The sequence below is a fragment of the Paralichthys olivaceus genome, chromosome 21 (genome assembly GCF_024713975.1).
Source record: "Paralichthys olivaceus isolate ysfri-2021 chromosome 21, ASM2471397v2, whole genome shotgun sequence".
NCBI lineage: Eukaryota > Metazoa > Chordata > Actinopteri > Pleuronectiformes > Paralichthyidae > Paralichthys > Paralichthys olivaceus.
In genome coordinates, this window is record NC_091113.1 from 1,407,639 (window position 1) to 1,427,190 (window position 19,552).

General features: G+C 45.8%; 2 protein-coding genes across 6 annotated transcripts; both read right to left on the reverse strand.

Moving 5' to 3' along the window:
• Positions 1-959: 959 nt before the first annotated feature.
• On the reverse strand, positions 960-9,343 carry LOC109645298 (mitogen-activated protein kinase kinase kinase 14). Of its 5 annotated transcripts, none has more exons than XM_069517800.1 (15): positions 9,204-9,343; positions 7,857-8,114; positions 7,511-7,586; positions 6,303-7,152; positions 5,842-5,979; positions 5,598-5,727; positions 5,386-5,514; positions 4,569-4,673; positions 3,533-3,699; positions 3,291-3,441; positions 2,128-2,646; positions 1,856-1,965; positions 1,660-1,780; positions 1,474-1,574; positions 960-1,395 (listed from the first exon to the last, which is right to left on the reverse strand). In XM_069517800.1, exons 2-15 carry the CDS (start codon positions 8,101-8,103, stop codon positions 1,231-1,233), a joined length of 3,009 nt encoding a protein of 1,002 aa, XP_069373901.1. In that variant the 5' UTR covers positions 8,104-8,114; positions 9,204-9,343; the 3' UTR covers positions 960-1,230. The 5 variants fall into 5 exon arrangements, 4 of the variants coding, with proteins under 4 accessions (XP_069373901.1, XP_069373900.1, XP_069373898.1 ...); XM_069517799.1 differs by having other exon boundaries at positions 1,856-1,962; positions 3,533-3,795; XM_069517797.1 differs by having other exon boundaries at positions 3,533-3,795.
• A 2,244-nt stretch (positions 9,344-11,587) lies between these two features.
• grnb (granulin b) lies at positions 11,588-19,455 on the reverse strand. Its single transcript, XM_069517803.1, has 17 exons — positions 19,306-19,455; positions 19,007-19,052; positions 18,199-18,339; positions 17,951-18,091; positions 17,651-17,764; positions 17,089-17,230; positions 16,779-16,897; positions 16,432-16,561; positions 16,198-16,289; positions 15,948-16,098; positions 15,719-15,816; positions 15,384-15,620; positions 15,038-15,274; positions 14,395-14,652; positions 14,083-14,316; positions 13,754-14,002; positions 11,588-13,571 (listed from the first exon to the last, which is right to left on the reverse strand). The coding sequence occupies exons 2-17, from the start codon at positions 19,007-19,009 to the stop codon at positions 13,422-13,424; spliced, it is 2,496 nt and encodes an 831-aa protein (XP_069373904.1). The 5' UTR covers positions 19,010-19,052; positions 19,306-19,455; the 3' UTR covers positions 11,588-13,421.
• Between the last annotated feature and the right edge of the window lie 97 nt (positions 19,456-19,552).

Sequence of the window (19,552 nt, forward strand, 5' to 3'; positions counted from 1 at the left end):
TACACAACTACACAATACACTACACACAACTACACACTACACACAACTACACAATACACTACACACAATACACTACACACAACTACACAACTACACACACAATACACACAATAAACTACACACAACTACACACAATACACAACACACACGGACTCAGAACTATACAATGTACAACACAAAAACACAACACAGACTCACAACTTCACACAATACAAAAACAACACACGGACACACAACTACACAACCAGAGATGGACTCACAACAACAGGAGTCTGCTGACAACATCAGCTCTAATAATTCAGTTTTATTTGTAACCAAAGTGACGACAACAAAGACACACAACATTAATCAGGATGCTCACAGACACACATGACAACTACAACACACACAAGAAGACCACGAACAGAGACACACATGACAACTACAACACACACAAGAAGACCATGAACAGAGACACACATGACAACTACAACACACACAAGAAGACCACGAACAGACAGAAACGTCTCAGTGAATATTCATGAATTGTTTGAAAGTTATAATTGGAAATGTATTCAATATAAATACTGAACACTGGATTGTAATTCATTCTATATAAATATTTATGTGTATAACACACACACACACATATATATATATATATATATATATATATATATATATATATATATATATATATATCAGTCTATTTTATGTATTCATTACAGGGCGCTGCTTTTAGAATCTTTTCATTGATAAAGGTTTACAAGCTATAATCAATAGCTATACTTTTAATAAGTCATTTATCAAAGTCTCCTCCATATATATATATTTATATATATAAACCTTATGATGATAAAATATAATTTATAATGAAATGAACTCAGCTGTTTAGTTCATCATCTTGCAAATGTAAATGGCAGCAAAAAATAAAAAGGAGCCTCAAAATAATCCATAAAAAATATTGATTACAATTAATAAACCTTCTATAGATGATGCTTTATTAGGAAAAGGTATGACACTCATATATATCTCTACTTCTACATCCAGTAGTGTGTCAGTATATTTGGAGTCTGTAGAAAACAGAGTCACATTCTATGTGCGTCCACAAACTGATCCACAGGAAACCATCTGTGCAGTAAAATATATTTCGCTCCTCGGACACGTCTCCCGAAGCAGCAGCATCGAACCTGTGAATAACATCACTGTGTGCATCTGTACATGTGCATGTAAACAATCATGAGGTGTGTTTCAGCTCTGCAGCTCCAGTCGTCCGTCTCTGACCCTCCAGCTCCAGCGATGACACGTGTCTGGAGCAGAGACGCAGCGCAGCCACACGCACGACTCTGTGATTTCCTCTTCGAATGACACCAGCTTCCTGTCCAGAGTCTCCAGAGTGAAGGGTTTCCCCGAGATCTAGAGACGCACGGACTTTACTACACGAGTTTAAACTTAGAAAAATAAAATGTTTCCGGCTCTGAATGTGTTTTCTACCTGCTCACTGATTCCTAAGGCGACGTGGCCGACTTTGACCTGCCGTCGTTCTCGGATCCTCAGACACTGGCCCTGGATGTTCTCGATCCAGATGTCAACACCTGCCGGAGTCACAGCCTTGAAAATGCAGATGCCAGAGACGCTCAAAAAACAGAAACGCTCAGCGACAAGAGGAGAACATCTCACCTTCAAAGCAGCAGGACGACGGCTGCTTGGCCGAGGCCGACCACTCCAGGCGTCCGTCTGTGTGACTGTTGCAGGAGGAGAAGACTCCAGAGCTCAGGTCGTCAGAGGAATGATCAGAGTCCTTCACAAACACAGAGAAGAGTCGTTGTGTTTTATCAGACCTTCAGTCTCTCGATGTGAGCGTATGTAAACACACCTTCCCTGAGGCGTCCATCTGCGAAGTGTCCGAGCAGCTGAAACAGGAAGGGGGGTCATCTCGAGGTTCGGGGGAGGGGGTCTGGAACGTGGTGCCCAAAGCTACGTCTGGTGAGAGACAACGAGTTCACATCAGTGAGAAACATCTTTGGGTTTATTTATTATAAATCCTTCGAACCTTTTCACAAAACAAAGAAAATGTGATTTGACTATTCGAACATGAACACTTTGGACTTTTAACTCATCTCCATGACGACGCCTCGTCTCACTCACCGTCCCGGAGATGTTCCAGCTCGGGTTCAGATCCCCACGGGCTGTCGCCCGCCTGCTGACCTTTCTGCAGCAGAGGGAAAAGGCCTCTGAGAGCTCGGAGATAATCTGTGGACACCGACGACTCCCACTCTTCATCCTCCTCTTCTTCACGTCCCTCCTCCTCCCAGTCCCCCTCATAGTCCCTGTCCATCTTTGTCCACATCTCCTGAATGAGGTCCTCCTCCCCCATGTAAATGTCCACGTCCGACTCAGACCCCGTGTCCCAGTCGTTTTCATCTCGCAGTGATTTGGGCGGTGAGTCCGACTCCCCGCTGAAAGAATCTGCCTCCACGTCAGAGTCTTCGCTCAAGTCCTCCTCCACCGCCGTGGTTCTCCAGGGGCTCACCCAGTGCATCATGGGAGCTGACGCAGTGGCTGATGGTTTATTTGGGGGGACCAGAGGGGGCAGGGGGGGGCTCCTCCTGCCACAGTGCAGAACCTCGCAGGCAGCTTGGACAGAGCAGGGACTCAGACCTCCGACTGCACAAACAACCAGAGAATCAGTGAAATGATCAACAGAGAATCAATGAATCATTTGATGGTTAAAAAGCTTCTTGAAAAGAGCTGATGAGTTTCTCTGTTTAGCTGTAAAATATATATTTAAATGAAGAAACCTGAGATCAGATGTTTTCATTTCACAACCCTGTGCAGGAACATTAACTTTTAATATCTAGGAATAAATCAGATCCTTCACTGAAAGTATAAATAAAACTCAAGAGTTGAATAACTGAGTGATATATTGGATGGGAATTAGCCTATGAAGCTATTTTTTAAGTTTTCCATTGATCGCTCAGCCCCGTCTAATCAAACTAAACTAAACTAAAATAATAAAAATAGCATTTTACTGCTCAAGTTAGTTTTATCTACTTTATCTACAGTTTGTTTATATTTAGTCTCAGAAGTTCAGACGCTTCTTTCTTGTCCAGTTTCATGTTTAAAATGTGTTATATGATATATTTGTATTTGAAACTAGAGTAACAACATCTGTCGAATAAATGCTCTGTGGTTGAGTAAAAGGTAGAAATATTCTTCTCTTACGGTGGTATAGATGTGCGTGGAGAATTAGTACTGAAGTACTTAAGTAAGTGTACTTTCTACCACAGAGGACGTTGTGCTGCTGTGACCTGCTCTCAAAGCTTTGGTGGTTTTCCTCCTCAGCTCTTTGGCGGACGCTCGTCTGTCCGGGTCCTTCTTGAGTCCGGCTCGGAAAACTTTGGCCGTGAAGTTGTTGCAGGTGGACGGGACCTCCCACAGAGGAGGAGGCTCGTTGACAATCTGACGAGAAGTGTGAAAAAAAACACTTTGGTACAGTTTTGTTCAAACTTAAATCCAATCCTTAATGAAAGGTAAAGAGAGGTAAATGTACCTGCAGACACAGTGGGTGGGAGTAGTAACGTATCCACGGGTGACATCCGTTGAGCATGTGCAGCAACATGCAGCAGCTGCTCCACACGTCGGCCTTCGCACAGAGTCCATCTCCTCGAGCCACCTCCGGGGCCATGTGGGTCTCTGTGCCCGGGAACGCAGCCGCTCCTTCATGAACAGACACTGAATTTACATTTGTGTATCTGCATCTGCCACAAGACGCTAAAGCTGCTCTCAGACCTGCACTGAACTCCAGATGGTCCCCTGGAATTTTGGGAGAGGCTGTATGTGAGAACATGTGTGAGTCACTTGCTGAGGAGTTCCTCAGAGTTTCTCAGAGTTTCCAGCCTCCTCTAATAAAATTTGTGGATAATGTCCTAATTAGCCCAGCGGGAGATTATCTGGGATTCACAGTGAGCGAGTGGATGTGTTGATGAGGTTTCTAACACAAGAATAAGAATATCTCAGGATGAAGAAGAGGAGCCAAACACGAAGAAGACGAAGACGTCAACTTACAAAGACGAGGAGATCCCAGAATGTCCACACTCTGTTTTCTGGACATTTTACAGAGTTCACGTTTAAAAATGATGCTGCATGAGGCTGCAACAAACCTGAAACAATGTGGATTCTGTCGAGAATCAACAGTTTTCATGAATCTTTAGCAGTTTTAAAAAATACGTCCAAATGAATTTGACAGATTTGGGCCCTGACAGAGACATCGATCTGTTTTTTATGAATGTTTGTGAAATGTCTGGATCCAAATTTCCTGAATTTGTCAGGAGATCATGTCTGAAAACATCTTAAGACACTTTGCATTAATGAATAATAATCAACTAAATGCAGAAACACTTTCCTGCTGTGTCACTAACTTCCTGTTACAGATAACGCTTCAGTCACCAGCGAGACGAATGAGACTTTTCATGATCAACAACCTTTTACATGCACATTCTTATTTCTTAAAGAAGTGACAGTTTCCTCTTGTGTTTAAAGTTGGTGTGCACGAACGACCTCGTGAACTCTGTGAACTGCTGACTCACCCCTGAAAGCTTTGGTGCTCTGGCCGCTGTCGTCCAACGTCTCTGAGAGACCGAAGTCACAGAGGAATGTGTCTCTGCAGTCTGCAGACAGCAGCACATTGTCAACTGGAATAAAATCAACACAGAGGATTTGGAGAGACAGCTTGTTTTCATTTGATGCTCATCATGAAACAGTTGAGTGAGGAATCAGGCGGCTGTCGGACGCTGTCAGGGTGACGGGGATTCTGGGAACAAAACCTACGCAGCTCTCTGCTCTCGAGGTGGCACGAGGTTAAGTCTCTAAATATAAAGCCCTGTTTTTTCCACCTCTTCATGAAGATGTGATGCGATGAGACTGTTTAATTTGGAGGCTGTCGGCCGAGTGAAGCTGCTCTCAGCACAACGCAGGGGCCTGATTTGAGCGAGACCCTCGTCCTGCTCCATCCTCTCAGTTACGCAGGGTTTAGGGGTGAGGTGTCAGTTTAGGATTAAGAACCATCACCAGGGACGTTAGCTGACAGGAGAGCAGCAGCTTTACCAGGATCCATCCCTCCCTTCATCCCTCCCTTCATCCCTCCCTTCATCCCTCCCAGTATCAAACAGTAGTGCAGAGAGAGACGAGGTTGTGTTTCATCACAACAAACTCCACAGGACAAAGATTTCAGTGAAAACATCTAAAACATTCCTTGAATCGGACCCTTTGTTGGTATCAACTCCAAAATGTAATGAGTTCTTTCTCAGCCCATGTTCCATCCTTCTGCCAAGCTCAATAGTGTTTGTGTGATCCTGCTAACAAACAAACAAGCTAACAAACAAAAAGGGTCGAAAACAAACGAACCTTTGACGTCCAAGTGAAGGACCTTCCTGTGGTGCAGGTGTTCCAGCGCCCCCAGTGACTGGTGGAGGTAGTACAGGGCCAGGTCCTCGGGCAGGGAGGTCATCTCTTTCAGGAGCTGAGCCAAACAAGCTGAGGAGGTTTGGAAAAGTCGTCTGTGAGCATCACGTCCTTGTGAGATGTGGTTTGAACAGTTTTCACTGTGACGTGTATACCTGGCTTCAGGTCCATGAAGAGCACGACGTTCAGCCCCTCCCTCACCGCTCCGAAGAGCTCCACGACTCGAGGAGAGTTCAGAGCGCTCCACGTGCTCACCTCCTCACGGCTGAAGTGACTCAGTGGAATCTGGAAGGTTTTCGTCTCATTGACTCAATCATTGACTATTGTTTCCAAAGTTCTGGGTGTGGGTGCGTATCTGGATTTCACAGAATGACTCACACCCTCTCTCTCTTGACTTACCCTCTTGGCAGCACATTCGAATCCCGTCCGCTGGTCCCGAACACAGAACACGTCACCGTACGAGCCGTTCTGGATGTGGTGCAGGACAAAGTAGTCCTCTCCCTCCCGGTACTCACACTGACCACTGGGCTGCAGTCGCTTCAGGAAACAAGATTCGACAAAACAGTGATGATGAGAAACGGGCTGAAGAAAATAGAAGAGCAGTTAAAGATGAAATGCTGTTGCTCTTTGGAAACATCCAAGTCACTGACGTCTGAAGATGTTGGAGGAAAAATACCAACTGTGTCAGAAACATCTTGATGCTGAAACTAGTAATAATTCTAATCTAGTGGATGTTTTGTTTAACAAGCAAATCAGCGTAAAAGATTAAATATGGGCAGTGACGCTTCCATCGTCTCTCTTTTCATATTTGGAAAGGCAGAATAAATTAGCCCTAAGTCCTCAAGATGAAAATATCTTACCTGATGAAATATGAGTCCTTCGTTGACGGCTACGTTTTGTTTCCGGTCGTTTAACGTCTGTGGTAAGAAATCTTTGAAGAAAGGTGGAACAAACTGCTTCGGCATCTGCGTCACTCTCCCTCTCATTTCATTCAGAACGGCGTCGAGATCACTGAAGTCATGTAAGTCGAAGGACCGGCGGGATGTGTTCACAGAGTCTGAAAGTCCCAGCAGGCTTTGCGCACACTCGGTAGAGTCAGAATCCCACTCAGCAGGACAGGAGTTAAAACCAGACACGTTCAGCAGGTCAAAGGTCGAATTTGAAACTTTGGCTTCGACTCCAAAGCTCTCGGGTGCTGGTGTGTCGTCGTCCGCACAGCAGGATGAGTCCGAGTCACTTTCATGAGTACGAATAGAATCCAAGTCCTGCACCGAACAATCAGAGTCCGACGCTCCTCTGTCACCAGAGCTTGATGTGTCGTCTGTTTCTATTGATCCATATTGATCCTCTGATGGTGACACATCCTCTGATCCTCTGACACAGTCACAGACATCTGTGCAGCTGCAGATTTCATCATATACACAAGAGAGCCGGCCCCCGCCGCTGCAGGAGCACGAGTCAGTAAACTCAGGAGGAGGCGGGAAGACCTCAGTCGACGAGGTCGCCTCTCCGTCCACTGACTTCAGCCAATCGATCTCCTGCACCCACAGACCACGGATCACAGGACGCTGTTCTCCGTCCTCCTGACTCTGTCTCGTTCCGGTTTTCCTGCGCTGTTTCCTCTGCAGGTGCTGGAGCGGGAGTTTGGAGGCCTCGTCCAAGTCCTCATCCTCGGTGTCAGTAAGGAAGGACGATTCTTTGACCGCAGACCTGCAAATGAGAAGATATACAGCGTGAAATACAAACTCCCTGTCTCACAACCTCAGTAACCTTTTCAGTCTCAGTCTGATTGATGATGGAGCGGAGAGGAATCCTTCCATCCATCCATCATCACATCCTCTTGCTCCTCCTGGAGGATCCTGAGGTGTACCGAGGCCACATGTGATATTTAGTCCCTCCAGCAAGTTCTGGGTCTTTGGGTGTATCCGTTAAATTCTGATCCTATTGCCTGTCCATCCCCTAGTTCGTCAAATAGAAAATAACTTCGTCCCATTCGTCTTTCAACATATCAAGTCTTCCGGGCACAAGTCCGAAGGTAGTATAGACACACAGACTCATACAGACACACCTGAGCTTTTTGAGCTGCTGAGATCTTGAGTAGGGACGCTGAGTCGTGGTGGGACTGAACTCCTGGAAGTCTTCTCCTGAGACGGAGGGAAACAACGTAGAGTTTAACAAGTGTTGAAGAAGAGTTTTTATATCTTCAAATAACCAGAAACATGAAAACTGGAACAAATGACAGCGATAAGACAGAAGCCATCTCTGACAAACAGTAAGTTAATGTCTGATTTGATGTTTTACATTGGTCCCTGTCCCATCTGCTAACATGGATGAGGCAGGGTTTATGACCTTTACTGCAGGCAGCCACCAGGGGGTGATCAAGGTTGCAGTCGTTGATCTACATGGATTCTTACTCTCAGCCTGAGCGACTATGGAGACACATGGATTCTCTGCAGACACTTCCTGTCCCGCTGTGACCACGTGCTTGGCGGTGCCGCGCTGCATCACCCGGCTCAGGTGCGGCGCGATGGCCTGGACCAGCGACTCCTTCTCCTCCTCGCCAACATGGCCGTCGTCCTCTTTGCCCAGAAACGAGAGCTCAGATCCTCCGGCCACGATGATGAACGGCGTGTTGGAGTTAAACACCCGTGGAATCGCCATCGCTCTGAGAACTGGAGGAGGAGAAGAACAAACACACGCATTTGAAGTTGTTTATAAAATAATATAGTTCTCTCAATCAAAACAATAACAAAAGTTTCATGATGTCGTGAAGCAGCAATGGATCATGGGAGTTGTTGTCTTCACCACCACATTCACGTTACACAGATAATGAATAATGTAAATAAAGATGGACGACATGTCTCCACTTCCTCCCACTGTACAGAAATGAAAACACCTCGCAAACGGACGCCTCCATCTCCGAGGTCCCACCCACATATGGGCTCAACCAATCAGGAGTCAGTGTCAGCTGTCAATCAAAAGTTTTATGGCAAAAACTAATAAAAAGCTCCTTAAATGAACAGAAACCATATTTGTTGTGTACGTTTCACTTTGGTCCGTGTCCCGTCTGCTAACCTGTAGGAGGCCAGATTCACGAGCCGTGCTGCAGCCAGCCACCAGGGGGTGATCAAGCTGTTCAGATTTTACGTATGGGCGCTGTCGCGTCTTCCGTCTTTATATAACCCTAAAAAAAAACAACACCCACGGGTCAATTCATCCGCAGTCGACAGCAGATTTGTGATCGTCAGGCATTTTGATGTGGTGGTATTTGCCGTGGCCGGGGCGTGAATGAACAGACACCAGCAGCGAGCCGGGCGAAGGGGAGTATAAATAGCCACATGCTTTCCACTGGGTCCAGCTGTCAGAGTCTCTCTCAGACGCTCGCCATGTTGACGGCCAGCACACGGATCAAAACACACAAAGACAGGACTCGTACTCACGTCCTCGCTCTCAGGCTGCGTGAGAGGACAGAGGAGGAGCTTTCATTTCTCTGTGAAGGTCAGAAACTCTACTGCACGCTCGATAACTTTCCCATCATTTTAAAGTTGATTTAAATTGTAGAGAAATGAAAGAAGCTGGAGCTCAGGGGATGAATCCAGGACGTGAAACATCTACATCACCAGCATCTCAAACAATCCTCCCATGTTGCACCTCTGCCTCCTGGGAACTTCACCCAGAATTCCACCTGCCTCTCAGCTCCGAGGCCTGTGAACACGTCCAGTGAGACAAAGACTGACGCTGAAACCCACAGAGGACGTTACCTCTCAGGGACAATCAGGGGGCTCCCTCCTGTCTCAGGTGAGGTCCAGTGATCCTGGTAGAGGAGGAAGAGGAGGAAGAGGAGGAGGAAGATGTGTGTCCTTGTGTCTTCCTGTCGGTTTGTCTTGTGTCCTGTGTTATAAGTGTCCAACTGAAACCTACCGGCTTTCTGCCCCCGCAGCCTCAGCTGATTGGTCGACCATGTGTGTGAGTTATGAACTTCTACACCTCTGTCACCACCTCCTCCTTCTCCTCCTCTCCCTCCTCCTCTTCCCCCGTCCACCCACACACAGACACCAGCGTCCGAACAACGTAGATGCCCTCTGTGACCCCGAGCTCCTCTCGGACCCTGAACGTTCCAACTATTGCACTTTCACTGCAGTAAAGTATAAATACACTCACAAGAGCCACCACACGGATGAGAGGTCGTGGAATGATTGAAGAAGGAAAAGTATTTCTGTAAATATTCAAAAAGCTTCTGGAACATGACGACAACACGCAACTAAACGTGTAAACGCCACAAATACTAACCACTGGCTTCATGTCAGAGAAAATAGTTTGAGCTGTTTTCTCCTCATGTAAAACTTTAATTAGAAAAGTATAAAACTATAAACGTAGTGTAATATTTCTCTGAATCATAGTGTAATAGAAGTTTTAGTAGCATAACATCAAAATACTTGAGTACAATTACTAACTTGAATAAATGCACTAAGTGTTCTTCAGTCTCTGGCTGCAGCTGCGGGACAAGCCGACAGATGTGCTTTAACATTCACACAGTATTTCATCGCAGCACAACACTGAAAACACAGTAGATCAATTTAAAGTACACGTTAACAATATTCTCATTAGTTTGAAATGAGGTTAAATGCACTTTAATGTGATGTGTCAAAATAACACAATAGTGTGTGTATAGAAGTTCGATTGTATAATTTCTCTAATGTTAGTGCAGAATTTGATTAAGAATAAATCACAGGACTTGTTTTGTTTTTTTTTTTGGATAAATGATTCACTATAAACATTAAAAACCTTCATGTGTGGATTTTGCACAAATTTTTCCAAAGGTTCAAATAAAAAACTCGATCAATGACACAATCAACAGTTAAAGTGAGATTTCACTGTTTTATAAATTTGATTCATTGACACGTAACCATCAGTTTCCAACACATCTGCTGTCCCACATAGAGACGACTGGAATCTATACAGTCCTGAGGGACAGAGGGGGTGTGTGCATGTGTGTGTGTGTGTGTGTGTATGTGTGTGTGTGTGCGTGCGTGTCAGAGGCGCCCTCTCCCTGGCAACATGAGGGGATCAGCGTCCGACCAATGGCGACGCAGAGGAGGAAGTTTCACGTCAATGGGTTTTTGTCACTTGGGTCGACTCTGCTAAACTTAGACCTGACAAACTTCTGAGACTCTTAGAAACTAAGTGATGGATGAAAACACGACGATCAACATGTTTCAAACCTTCAATAAAAAAATCTTTAATTCTTCTCATTCTCGTTTCCTGTTGTTAGTCAAGTCGTAAAGGTCGATATCACACTCGCCTATTGTGGACCTGTAGCTAGCTTAGCTTAGCATAAAGACTGGAAGCAATAGAGAGATGGTGGTGTTGTTATTTTGTGAACTATTAAAACTGATAGCTTTACTTATTGTTCCGCTCTGCTGTTGTGGTTCAGTTAAAATACTACGAGTAAAAGCACGTTCAAAGTTTTACTTCAAAATGTACAGAAAGTATCAAGATACTCATTATGCAGTAGAGGTGTTTTATGACCAACTAGTACTGAAGCAAACAGTACTTTAGTGTTGTGATTAGTCATTTTCACTATGTTTTTTTAAATTATACAACATTAGAGCACAAACGAGTTTAGTGGAGGTGCAATTAAGTATAAAATGGAAAAATGAGTAAATGTACATAGTCGCTGTTTTCCTTCCACGTTTATTCTAAGGGACAAAGCTCGTGTGGTCTTTCTGTGAAGTCTGCGTCGAAAAGGTTTTCACATCAGTAACTTTCCTGCTGATCTTCAACAATGAGGCCAAACACAGCGGACGAGCATCTGACCTCATTCGGCTGAAGCACCATGTGTCGTCCATTGTTTTCCACTGAGGCAGAAACAGACTCCACGTCTGTTTCCAGCCGCCAGAGGGCAGCTGATGAAGCGGGGCCCCCCCCCCTCTCCATCGGCCCGAACCCCGAGACCCCCCCATCCCCACCCCACCGTCGTGTTTACTCTGGTTGTCATAACAACATTCTGATGAAGAGGCCGAGGGAGGCGGGTGAGGGGGGGTAAGAGGATAGGGGAGGGAGAAGGTCAGAGGAAGTGTGTGGGCGGCTGATTAAACTTCAAACATGACCTCAGTGAAGTTAATTATCACCTCGAGCAAACTGATATTTTCAACAACTTTATTTTAATCTCTTTAACCCCGCCCCCCCCCCAAACAAAGTTCTCTTTTAAAGGAATCAAAACACAACAATCAATCAGGACTGGTTTCTAAAATCAGCAGTGACACCGAGCACCGGACGTCAGAGACCAAACATTTAGCATCTGTTCAGTTTTAAAATCAGAATCACCTCATGACACGTCGAGTAATTACAGATTCCAGAGAAGGAGCAGATCGAGGGTTTGTGAATCTTCAGAAGACAAAACAAAAAGAATCTACGATGAAGAACTCTCGCATCAAGAAATCTACTTTACTCTTGCATCTTCTCTACTTTATCTAATTTCCAGATTAAGATGGATCCAGAAATCTTATTCCACCCTGAACAGTGTCTGCAGGTTTTTCCCTTCAGGCTCCGTCCGCTGCCAACAACCACCTTCATCTCGTCTCTGGCAGCCGGACGGTCGCGTAACAACATCTTCACGAAGGGAATCAACACAAATCTATAGAAGCTTTGGGGGGAAAAAGGTTTTGAATTGGATTTTTCCATCTCCGCTAGGAAACGATGCCCCTGTGTGTTGTTCAAAAGCTTGAATCCAGGCAACAGCATCGTCTGAGTCTTTGTTTTTCGCTCTGTGCTGATGGAGCGACTCCTGAATTTGTTTCCCCGGGACACTGAGATGTGCTTGGCTCTTATTTCTCAGCTGTGTTTGGAGAAATCAACACTCAACTGTCCAAAAAACACAAAATAACACGTTTGTTCTTTTCTTGACGATGGTCTGAGACGTTAGAGAAGGCACAGGCTCTTTGTTCCGTCTGACGCTGATCTTTTCCAAGAGTCTGACATGATTTCAACTATTTCTACAACAATGTTTTCAGGACTGCTGGGTCTTTAAATCTCAGATAAAATAAGGATTAAATAAATCAACACACATCAAATTCACAGTCGGACGACAAACTTAAATTTCCTCTAAATGTAGATTATACCCGACGTGCTCGTCATGAACCAACACACAAAGAAAAGCTGCTTCCTGAACGAGCGGGGACCGAAATATTCTCAAGTCTGACGCAGCGTTTTGTCCAGATTAAGGCAGAAAGAATATTCACGTCTGTTTTTATAGAAAAACTAAACAGACAAAGAGAAACTGAGACAGTGGAGACGTCTGCAGACAGAAATGCTGATGCTCTGCGTTTTTCTTATGATGAACTAATCCCATGAAAAGATGAACCCAGTGGTTACTTCACTATAATAAATACTAAATCTTCTTGTGATGTCACATGAATTCTAAATAACTTTTGGGAAATTATGCAAAAAATGTTCAGGAAATTATCTTAAAACTACAGAAACGTGAATCAAAGCTTTAACTTCTTTTTATAAACATGTTTGTACCAATGTTTTTAAGGACTGGAGGTAATCTGTCTTTATTACATGGATCAATGAGAAACCTCACACAAACAAATAGTTTATATTTTCTCTGTTACTTCACATTTGTTATCAAGAGCTTTTCCTATGTTGAGGATGAAGTGAAGGATTGTGGTTTAAACAGATATGAATTAAACATATTTTCTAAGAAACTAATTGTCTTTGTTCTTTTCATGAGGTTTAAAGACAATAAGAAAAATGCAGAGACTCTGCAAAGCCGCTCAGTGAGTCCTTCAAATACTTCATGAACCTTCTAATGTTGACTTCTGAGAAAAGAAAGTGATGAGGACAAATCTTCAGCAAACTGTTATCAGAACAACTAAGACGTCAGCGATGTCTTCAACTCGGCCGCAAACCAGAAATACCTGTGATGAAAAACTCTTATTGCCCACAAACAACAGGAGCTGTGGACCTCTGAGGGATTAAAGTCCGTGAGGGACAAAGTCTCTCTGTCTGTCCCAAAACAAAATGTCCCAGGTCAGCTGGGTTTCCTTCGGGGTGCATCCTCCAGCCTCCTCGTCACAGGAGAATCCCTCGGGGCAGCAGTGCTTCGAGTCGGAGCAGCAGGTCGCCTGCGGAAAGAGAAAACATCCGTTAGAGCGAGAAGCCGGAGAGTTTGATTCCTACAGGTGATTTATTTTAAATTCTAATTTGAACTCTGTGTTCCTGAGAAGCTGCAGGTGAGAACGATCTGTTCAAGGATTCAACATGTTTAGATCATGAAGCATGACGGAGAGGTGGAGTCTGTCCGTACCTTTGGCGAGGGGCAACACGCCCACTCTGTGGACGACGTCCTGCAGCACGTGTCTTTTCTGGGGCAGTGAAATTCCCCCGTGCTGTCACATGGTACGTCCTCCGCGTCTCCGGGCTCGGACCGAACCACTTTGCTCTGAGGGAGGGTTTGGATCAGCTCATCGCCGTTCTTCTTCTCACACGTTCCCGTCTGCATGTTGCAGGTGTAGCCCTGAGGGCAGCAGTGCTCGTGGTCCGCACAACAAACCGCCTGCGGAGGAGAACGGAGACGAATCAATATACTGACCGTCACTTCGTTGAACGTAATAATAAAGCGTGTGATGCACAAACCTTGACCAGGGGGCAGCAGCCCCACTCTCCTGTCGCTAGTTTACAGCAGGTCGTCCCCGAAGCACAGCTGCTCTTGTCGTCACACTTGACGTCCGTCACGGCGCCGGGCTCGGTCACCGCGCTCAGTTTGGTGAACCAGGGGATAGAGTGGGAGCCCTTGGAGCAGGAGGAGCGGTGAGGCTCGCAGGTGTGACCGCTGGGGCAGCAGTGGTTCCCGTCGCTGCAGCAGACCGCCTGAGGCACAGCAGCGAGAACTCAGAGGTCATCATTCGTTTGCCTCGTTGTGAGGTTGTGAGGAAATCGTGCGTTTACCTTCGGCAGAGGACAGCAGCCCCACTTGTGGGTCCTGTCCATGAAGCAGCAGGTGGTGTCTTTGGGGCAGCTGGTGCTGGTGTCACACATGTTCTTCGCCTGCAGAGCGGAAACAGCCTGGCGGAGCTCCGTGGTCAGCGGCGGGATCTTCTGCAGCCACGGCCGGCTCACGGCTCCGGGCTTATCACACGTCTGCGCGGCCATGTTACACTTGTAGCCTTGGGGACAACAGTGCTCGTGATCGCTGCAGCACACGGCCTGCAGAGGATGAAGAGCGCTTTAAGATTTCCAACAAACAATTCAGTCTTCCTCGAAACGTAAACCACAGGAGTTGAAAACCAAAGATTAATCGGTGACAAACACTTTAAATTATTTATTAATCTTCTTCTTATTATTTTCATTAATTTTATAAAAAGACATAAACATAAAATCTTCACTACAAACACTGAATATTTGACGTTTCAGTTTTAAAAAAAAGATGATTTGTTTATCAGAATGAATTCTCTTGACTTATTATTTCTCTCTACAGGACATTCATGTCCGTCTGAGGACAGGACCGCTCTGTGACGGCTGACACTGATCAAACTGATCTTATACAACACACTCGCTCAGCGAGGAGGAGGAGGAGGAGGAGGAATCTGACCTGAGGCAGGGGGCAGCAGGCCCACTGTCCGGAGTCTTTCTTACAGCAGGTGGTTCCTCTTGGACACATGGTCTCCTGGTCGCACTTCTCGTCCTGGACCTCCAGCGTCACTGCAGAGACCTTCTCCGTCCAGGGGACGGACGCTGAAATACCTGACGGGTCATCGCAAGATTCAGCCTCCAGGTTGCAGACGGTCGCATGAGGGCAGCAGTGGATGTGGTCGTCGCAGCAAACAGCCTGACGGGCGCACAATAGAACGACGCGTGACGCTATGTTAGCTACAGGCTAAACACCGGAACACGTTCTTTAGGCTCTTGTGCTTCCTCGACCCACTGTCGTCTCTCACCTGAGGCAGCGGACAGCAGGCCCAGTCTCCAGTTACCGTTTTGCAGCAGGTGGATTTTCCAGGACAAGAAGTGGATTTGTCACACTTGCTGTTGTCCGTCACGATGGGGGAGGCGGGTGTGTGGGGAAGCCAAGGCATCACCGCCATGTTCGCTGTGGGGTCATCACACGTGGAGGCCGCCAGGTTACATATGGTGCCGTGGGGGCAGCAGTGCAGGTGGTCCTCGCAGCACACGGCCTGCAGAGGTGACAACAGTAAACACACACACACACTGCAGCGAAGACGAGTTTGTTGATTGTTGGGGGGGGGGGGGGGACATCTGTCTGTCCTGGTACCTTAGGTAACGGGCAACACGCCCATTCCTCCGATGGCGTTTGACAGCAGGTATATCCGTCAGCACAGGCCACAGAGTCGTTACAGGGAACAGCAGCAACTGAGAAATAAACACAAAGATTTAGATCAGTGAACAAATAATCTTAAATTCAATTTAAGGATCGGAAGCTAAACTGTGTCATAAAGTAATATTATGCTGTGTCTGGACGGTTCAACTGCTCCAGGTCTCACCTCTGCTCTGCGCTGCCACCAGCTCCGTCAGAGCAGCTGGGATCTTAGAGGCCATGATGGCGTCTCCCCGGGTCGACACACAGGTGCTGTGCCGCAGGTCGCACTGGGTCCCTTCAGGGCAGCAGTGGATGTGATCTGAACAACAGACGGCCTGCACCACGAGAGGACGGTGATTCCACCAGGACTTATTTTCTTACAGTGACTTAGAGCTATTTATTTTAGATTTGACCGTCGAGCGTCTCTTACTCACATTGGGCATCGGACAGCAGCCATAAGAGCTGTTGTCCATCTCGCAGCACGTGGTCTGATCAGGACAGGCGGCCACTTTGTCTGGACACACAACTGACAGGACGAGACGTAACAACAGATCAACACTTCAACACGACAAGCTGTAAGGCTGCAGTTCTAACTGAGAGGAATTTAGACATCTGAAATATGCAGTTTCCACTCAAATGAACGTGAAGACGTAGGAGGAGCCGCTCACCGTTGTGAGGAAGCGCAGGGATCTTCTTCAGCAGCGGCACTCTGGTCTCACCGGACTTGCAGACCCCATGTTCCAGGTCACATATTGTGTTGCTGGGGCAACAGTGGACATGATCACTGCAGCAAATGGCCTGGACAAAAAAAAAACATACAGTCAATACAGTTCTCAGGTTGTTTTATAACTCAGGTTGAGGTTTAATCAGATGTGCAGGAATGTAGTTCCATAAAAAGAACATCTGATTACCTGAAGTAAATATCTGAGCCTGACAAATAAGATGCTTATCAAAAATGTTGATGCATAGTTTTGTGTTAACTGATTCACTGAGTTTCAGCTCTCGTCCTGCGAACCTGTGGGTAAGGACAGCAGCCGTAGTCTCCGCTGGGTAAAAGACAACAGGTGTAACTATCTGGACAACTGCTCTTCCCTGGCAGACACGTCACTGAACCCACGGTTGGAGCCGCAGAAACTAAAAGAAGGTAGAAAGACACGTATATTCGTTATTAGCAGCAGTGTCGTCGGAGAGGGAAACAGATGACAGTGACTTTAATTATTTTCCAACTATGAGACATCTGTTTCATATTAGATCTGTCAAGAAGACCGCTGGGCCTCGCATGGCTGATCTGAGAGTTTGCTGTATTTACATGAGGATTTTCACACCTGGGTTATTCTCCCTCCGTATGGCCGGGAGTTTCTCCACCATGGGGACGGACTCCAGTGACGCAGAAACACACATTTGCCGATCGGGATCACACTTTGTTCCCTCGGGACAACAGTGGTGCTTATCATCGCAACACACCGCCTGCAGAGGGCAGAGGAGACATGGACGGACAGTCAGGAACGCTCTTCAGTGAAGGACACAGTCTCCTGCTCATAATGGAAACGTACTGATGCACAACTTGAAGCCGATTACAGAAGCTTTTAATGTGAAAACCCACAAGGTCGTAGCTATTTATTATTTCTATCAGTTTTTTATTATTTCCAGTAAAAAATGAGAAATTAAAAGTAGCTGAGTGATGACATTGTTGTAGAACAGATTAATTAGCGTTGTGGAAAAGCACATTATACAGAATTTATTATGTGAGATGTTGTAGTTGGCTTCAGCTTGTTCCCCCAATTTTTTAAACGTGCTTTTATTTATTCCTGCTGTCCAGACTGCCTCGGGTCAGAAGAAGAGTCTTAAATAATAAGTTGTGTGCGTGACAGCGAACTCGTGTTTCACCTTAGTTAACGGACAACAGCCCCAGCTGCCGTTATGAAGCTGGGAGCAAGTATAGTCATCCAAACACGAAGACACCTGGTCTGGACATACGTTTGTCTTCACTCTGTCACGGAGCTGGAGACATCACACATCACAGTCCATGAAGCGATGACAGACGCACACAAACACAAAACAAAAAGACGTCACAATAACAGGACTACAAATGTATGGAGTCACTTAAATTACATCAGCAAACACTGGCAGGTCTCCACTGTCAAGATAATTAATAAGAAAAGCTGCACGTCCTCAACTTCAAGTTACCTGAGGGACTTCCAGAGTCTGTTTGGCAGGAAGACGTCTCACCCAGGGCAGAGACACTGTCTTATTTACACATTTCTCATGAGACAGATCACACAGGGTCCCCTCATAGCAGCAGTGGAGGTGGTCTGAACAACACTCAGCCTACAGACGAGAGCGTGCACAGATATTACAAACGACTCAATCAAGGAATGAGCACTACTGACGGTTTCAATGAGAGACATCAGTCGGACACACCAACACACACTCACATGTGGTAGCGGACAGCAGCTGTATGTTCCCATTAAGTTCTTGCAGCACGTGTTTTTGTCCTCACACATGCCTCCATCAGGACAAACCAGCGCTGTGCTCAGGCCGAGCAGAGCCAGAAACAAGATCCCCATCTGAAGCTCCTGGACGTAAGAAGCGGAGGAGACGACAGTTTTTAAAAACCTGAACCGTGGCCAAGAAATATAATCTTATCTCTGGTTTCTGTATTTGTTTCTGGTTGTGATGAACCATGAAAGGTCATGATAACACAGGTGAGTGTGTCAGCGGCTCTGCAAGCATTCCAGCAGATAAACTGGATTTCCACACTCAACAAACCCTGACAGGTTCACATGCCACCAACATACATAACACGTATGTTCAGCTCTACACGTCGTCAACAGCACAAATAACAGTCAGCCGAGTTTGGAATAAGAGATTTAGATAAACTGTTAAATCTTCTTTCTATAGTGAACATGACCAGATAATGTTCTGTGTGTACTGTCAGGGACAAAGCATCGTGTTATATATATTTTATACAAGATCTTGTAAAAAGTAAATGAAATGTGAAAAAGTACAACTATTTGTGTATATATATATATATTCTATGTAAACACTGCAGTTCAGTATATTCGCCAGTTTCTACTTTAAACACAGTTCATGTATGTGGTGATTCTACTTTAAACACAGTTCATGTATGTGGTGATTCTACTTTAAACACAGTTCATGTATGTGGCGATTCTACTTTAAACACAGTTCATGTATGTGGTGACTCTACTTTAAACACAGTTCATGTATGTGGTGATACTTTACCATGTTGATGAGTAGTTGTCAGCAGAGAGCAGCTCACAGCATGATCCTGAAAAACAACAACACACAGCGAACCCGAAGAAAAACCCAGAGATACTCAGTCAGTACAAACTGTACTCGTTCGATTCATCACAAATACACGTTTATATATAGGGGGGGGGGGGGGGGGGGCAGCTAATCCACTGCGAGACAAGCTAAGTTAGCATAGCAGGCTCGGTGGCTAACAGAGCAGCTAGCCGCTCTGAATGACTTCCAGCGGGTCGTTTGTTTCTCTGAGGAGGAAACTGAAGTTTGATTCTCACCAGGAAGTTCACAGCAGCTCGAAGCGAAGCGACGCGCGTGACTCACGTTTTAATCCAGAGAGAAACAAAAGAAGAAGAAGAAGAGGAGGAAGAGGAGGAGGAGGAGGAAGAGGAGACGTCCAGATATCACATGACACACAGTCACGTGACAGGAAGCAGCGTGACGCGTTCTGTTAAAGCGACAGGACCTGATCTCTGTGTACAGGTGATCTAATCATTGAGTTTATTAAAGGTCAGTGTCACTTTT

Bases quoted from the DNA above. Each gene is read 5' to 3' on its own strand.
- LOC109645298 (XM_069517797.1), bottom strand. From the start codon at position 8,103: ATGGCGATTCCACGGGTGTTTAACTCCAACACGCCGTTCATCATCGTG. The intron at 5,980-6,302 runs GTAAGATATTTT...TGTTTCCTGAAG, and splicing joins AAGGACTCATATTTCATCAG to CGACTGCAGCCCAGTGGTCA. The intron at 1,966-2,127 runs GTGAGTGAGACG...GTTGTCTCTCAC, and splicing joins GCTGGAACATCTCCGGGACG to CAGACGTAGCTTTGGGCACC.
- grnb (XM_069517803.1), bottom strand. The intron at 15,621-15,718 runs GTACCAGGACAG...TCACCTCTGCAG, and splicing joins CGTGTTGCCCGTTACCTAAG to GCCGTGTGCTGCGAGGACCA. The intron at 14,653-15,037 runs GTCAGATTCCTC...CATCCTCTGCAG, and splicing joins CCTGCTGCCCCCTGCCTCAG to GCCGTGTGCTGCAGCGATCA.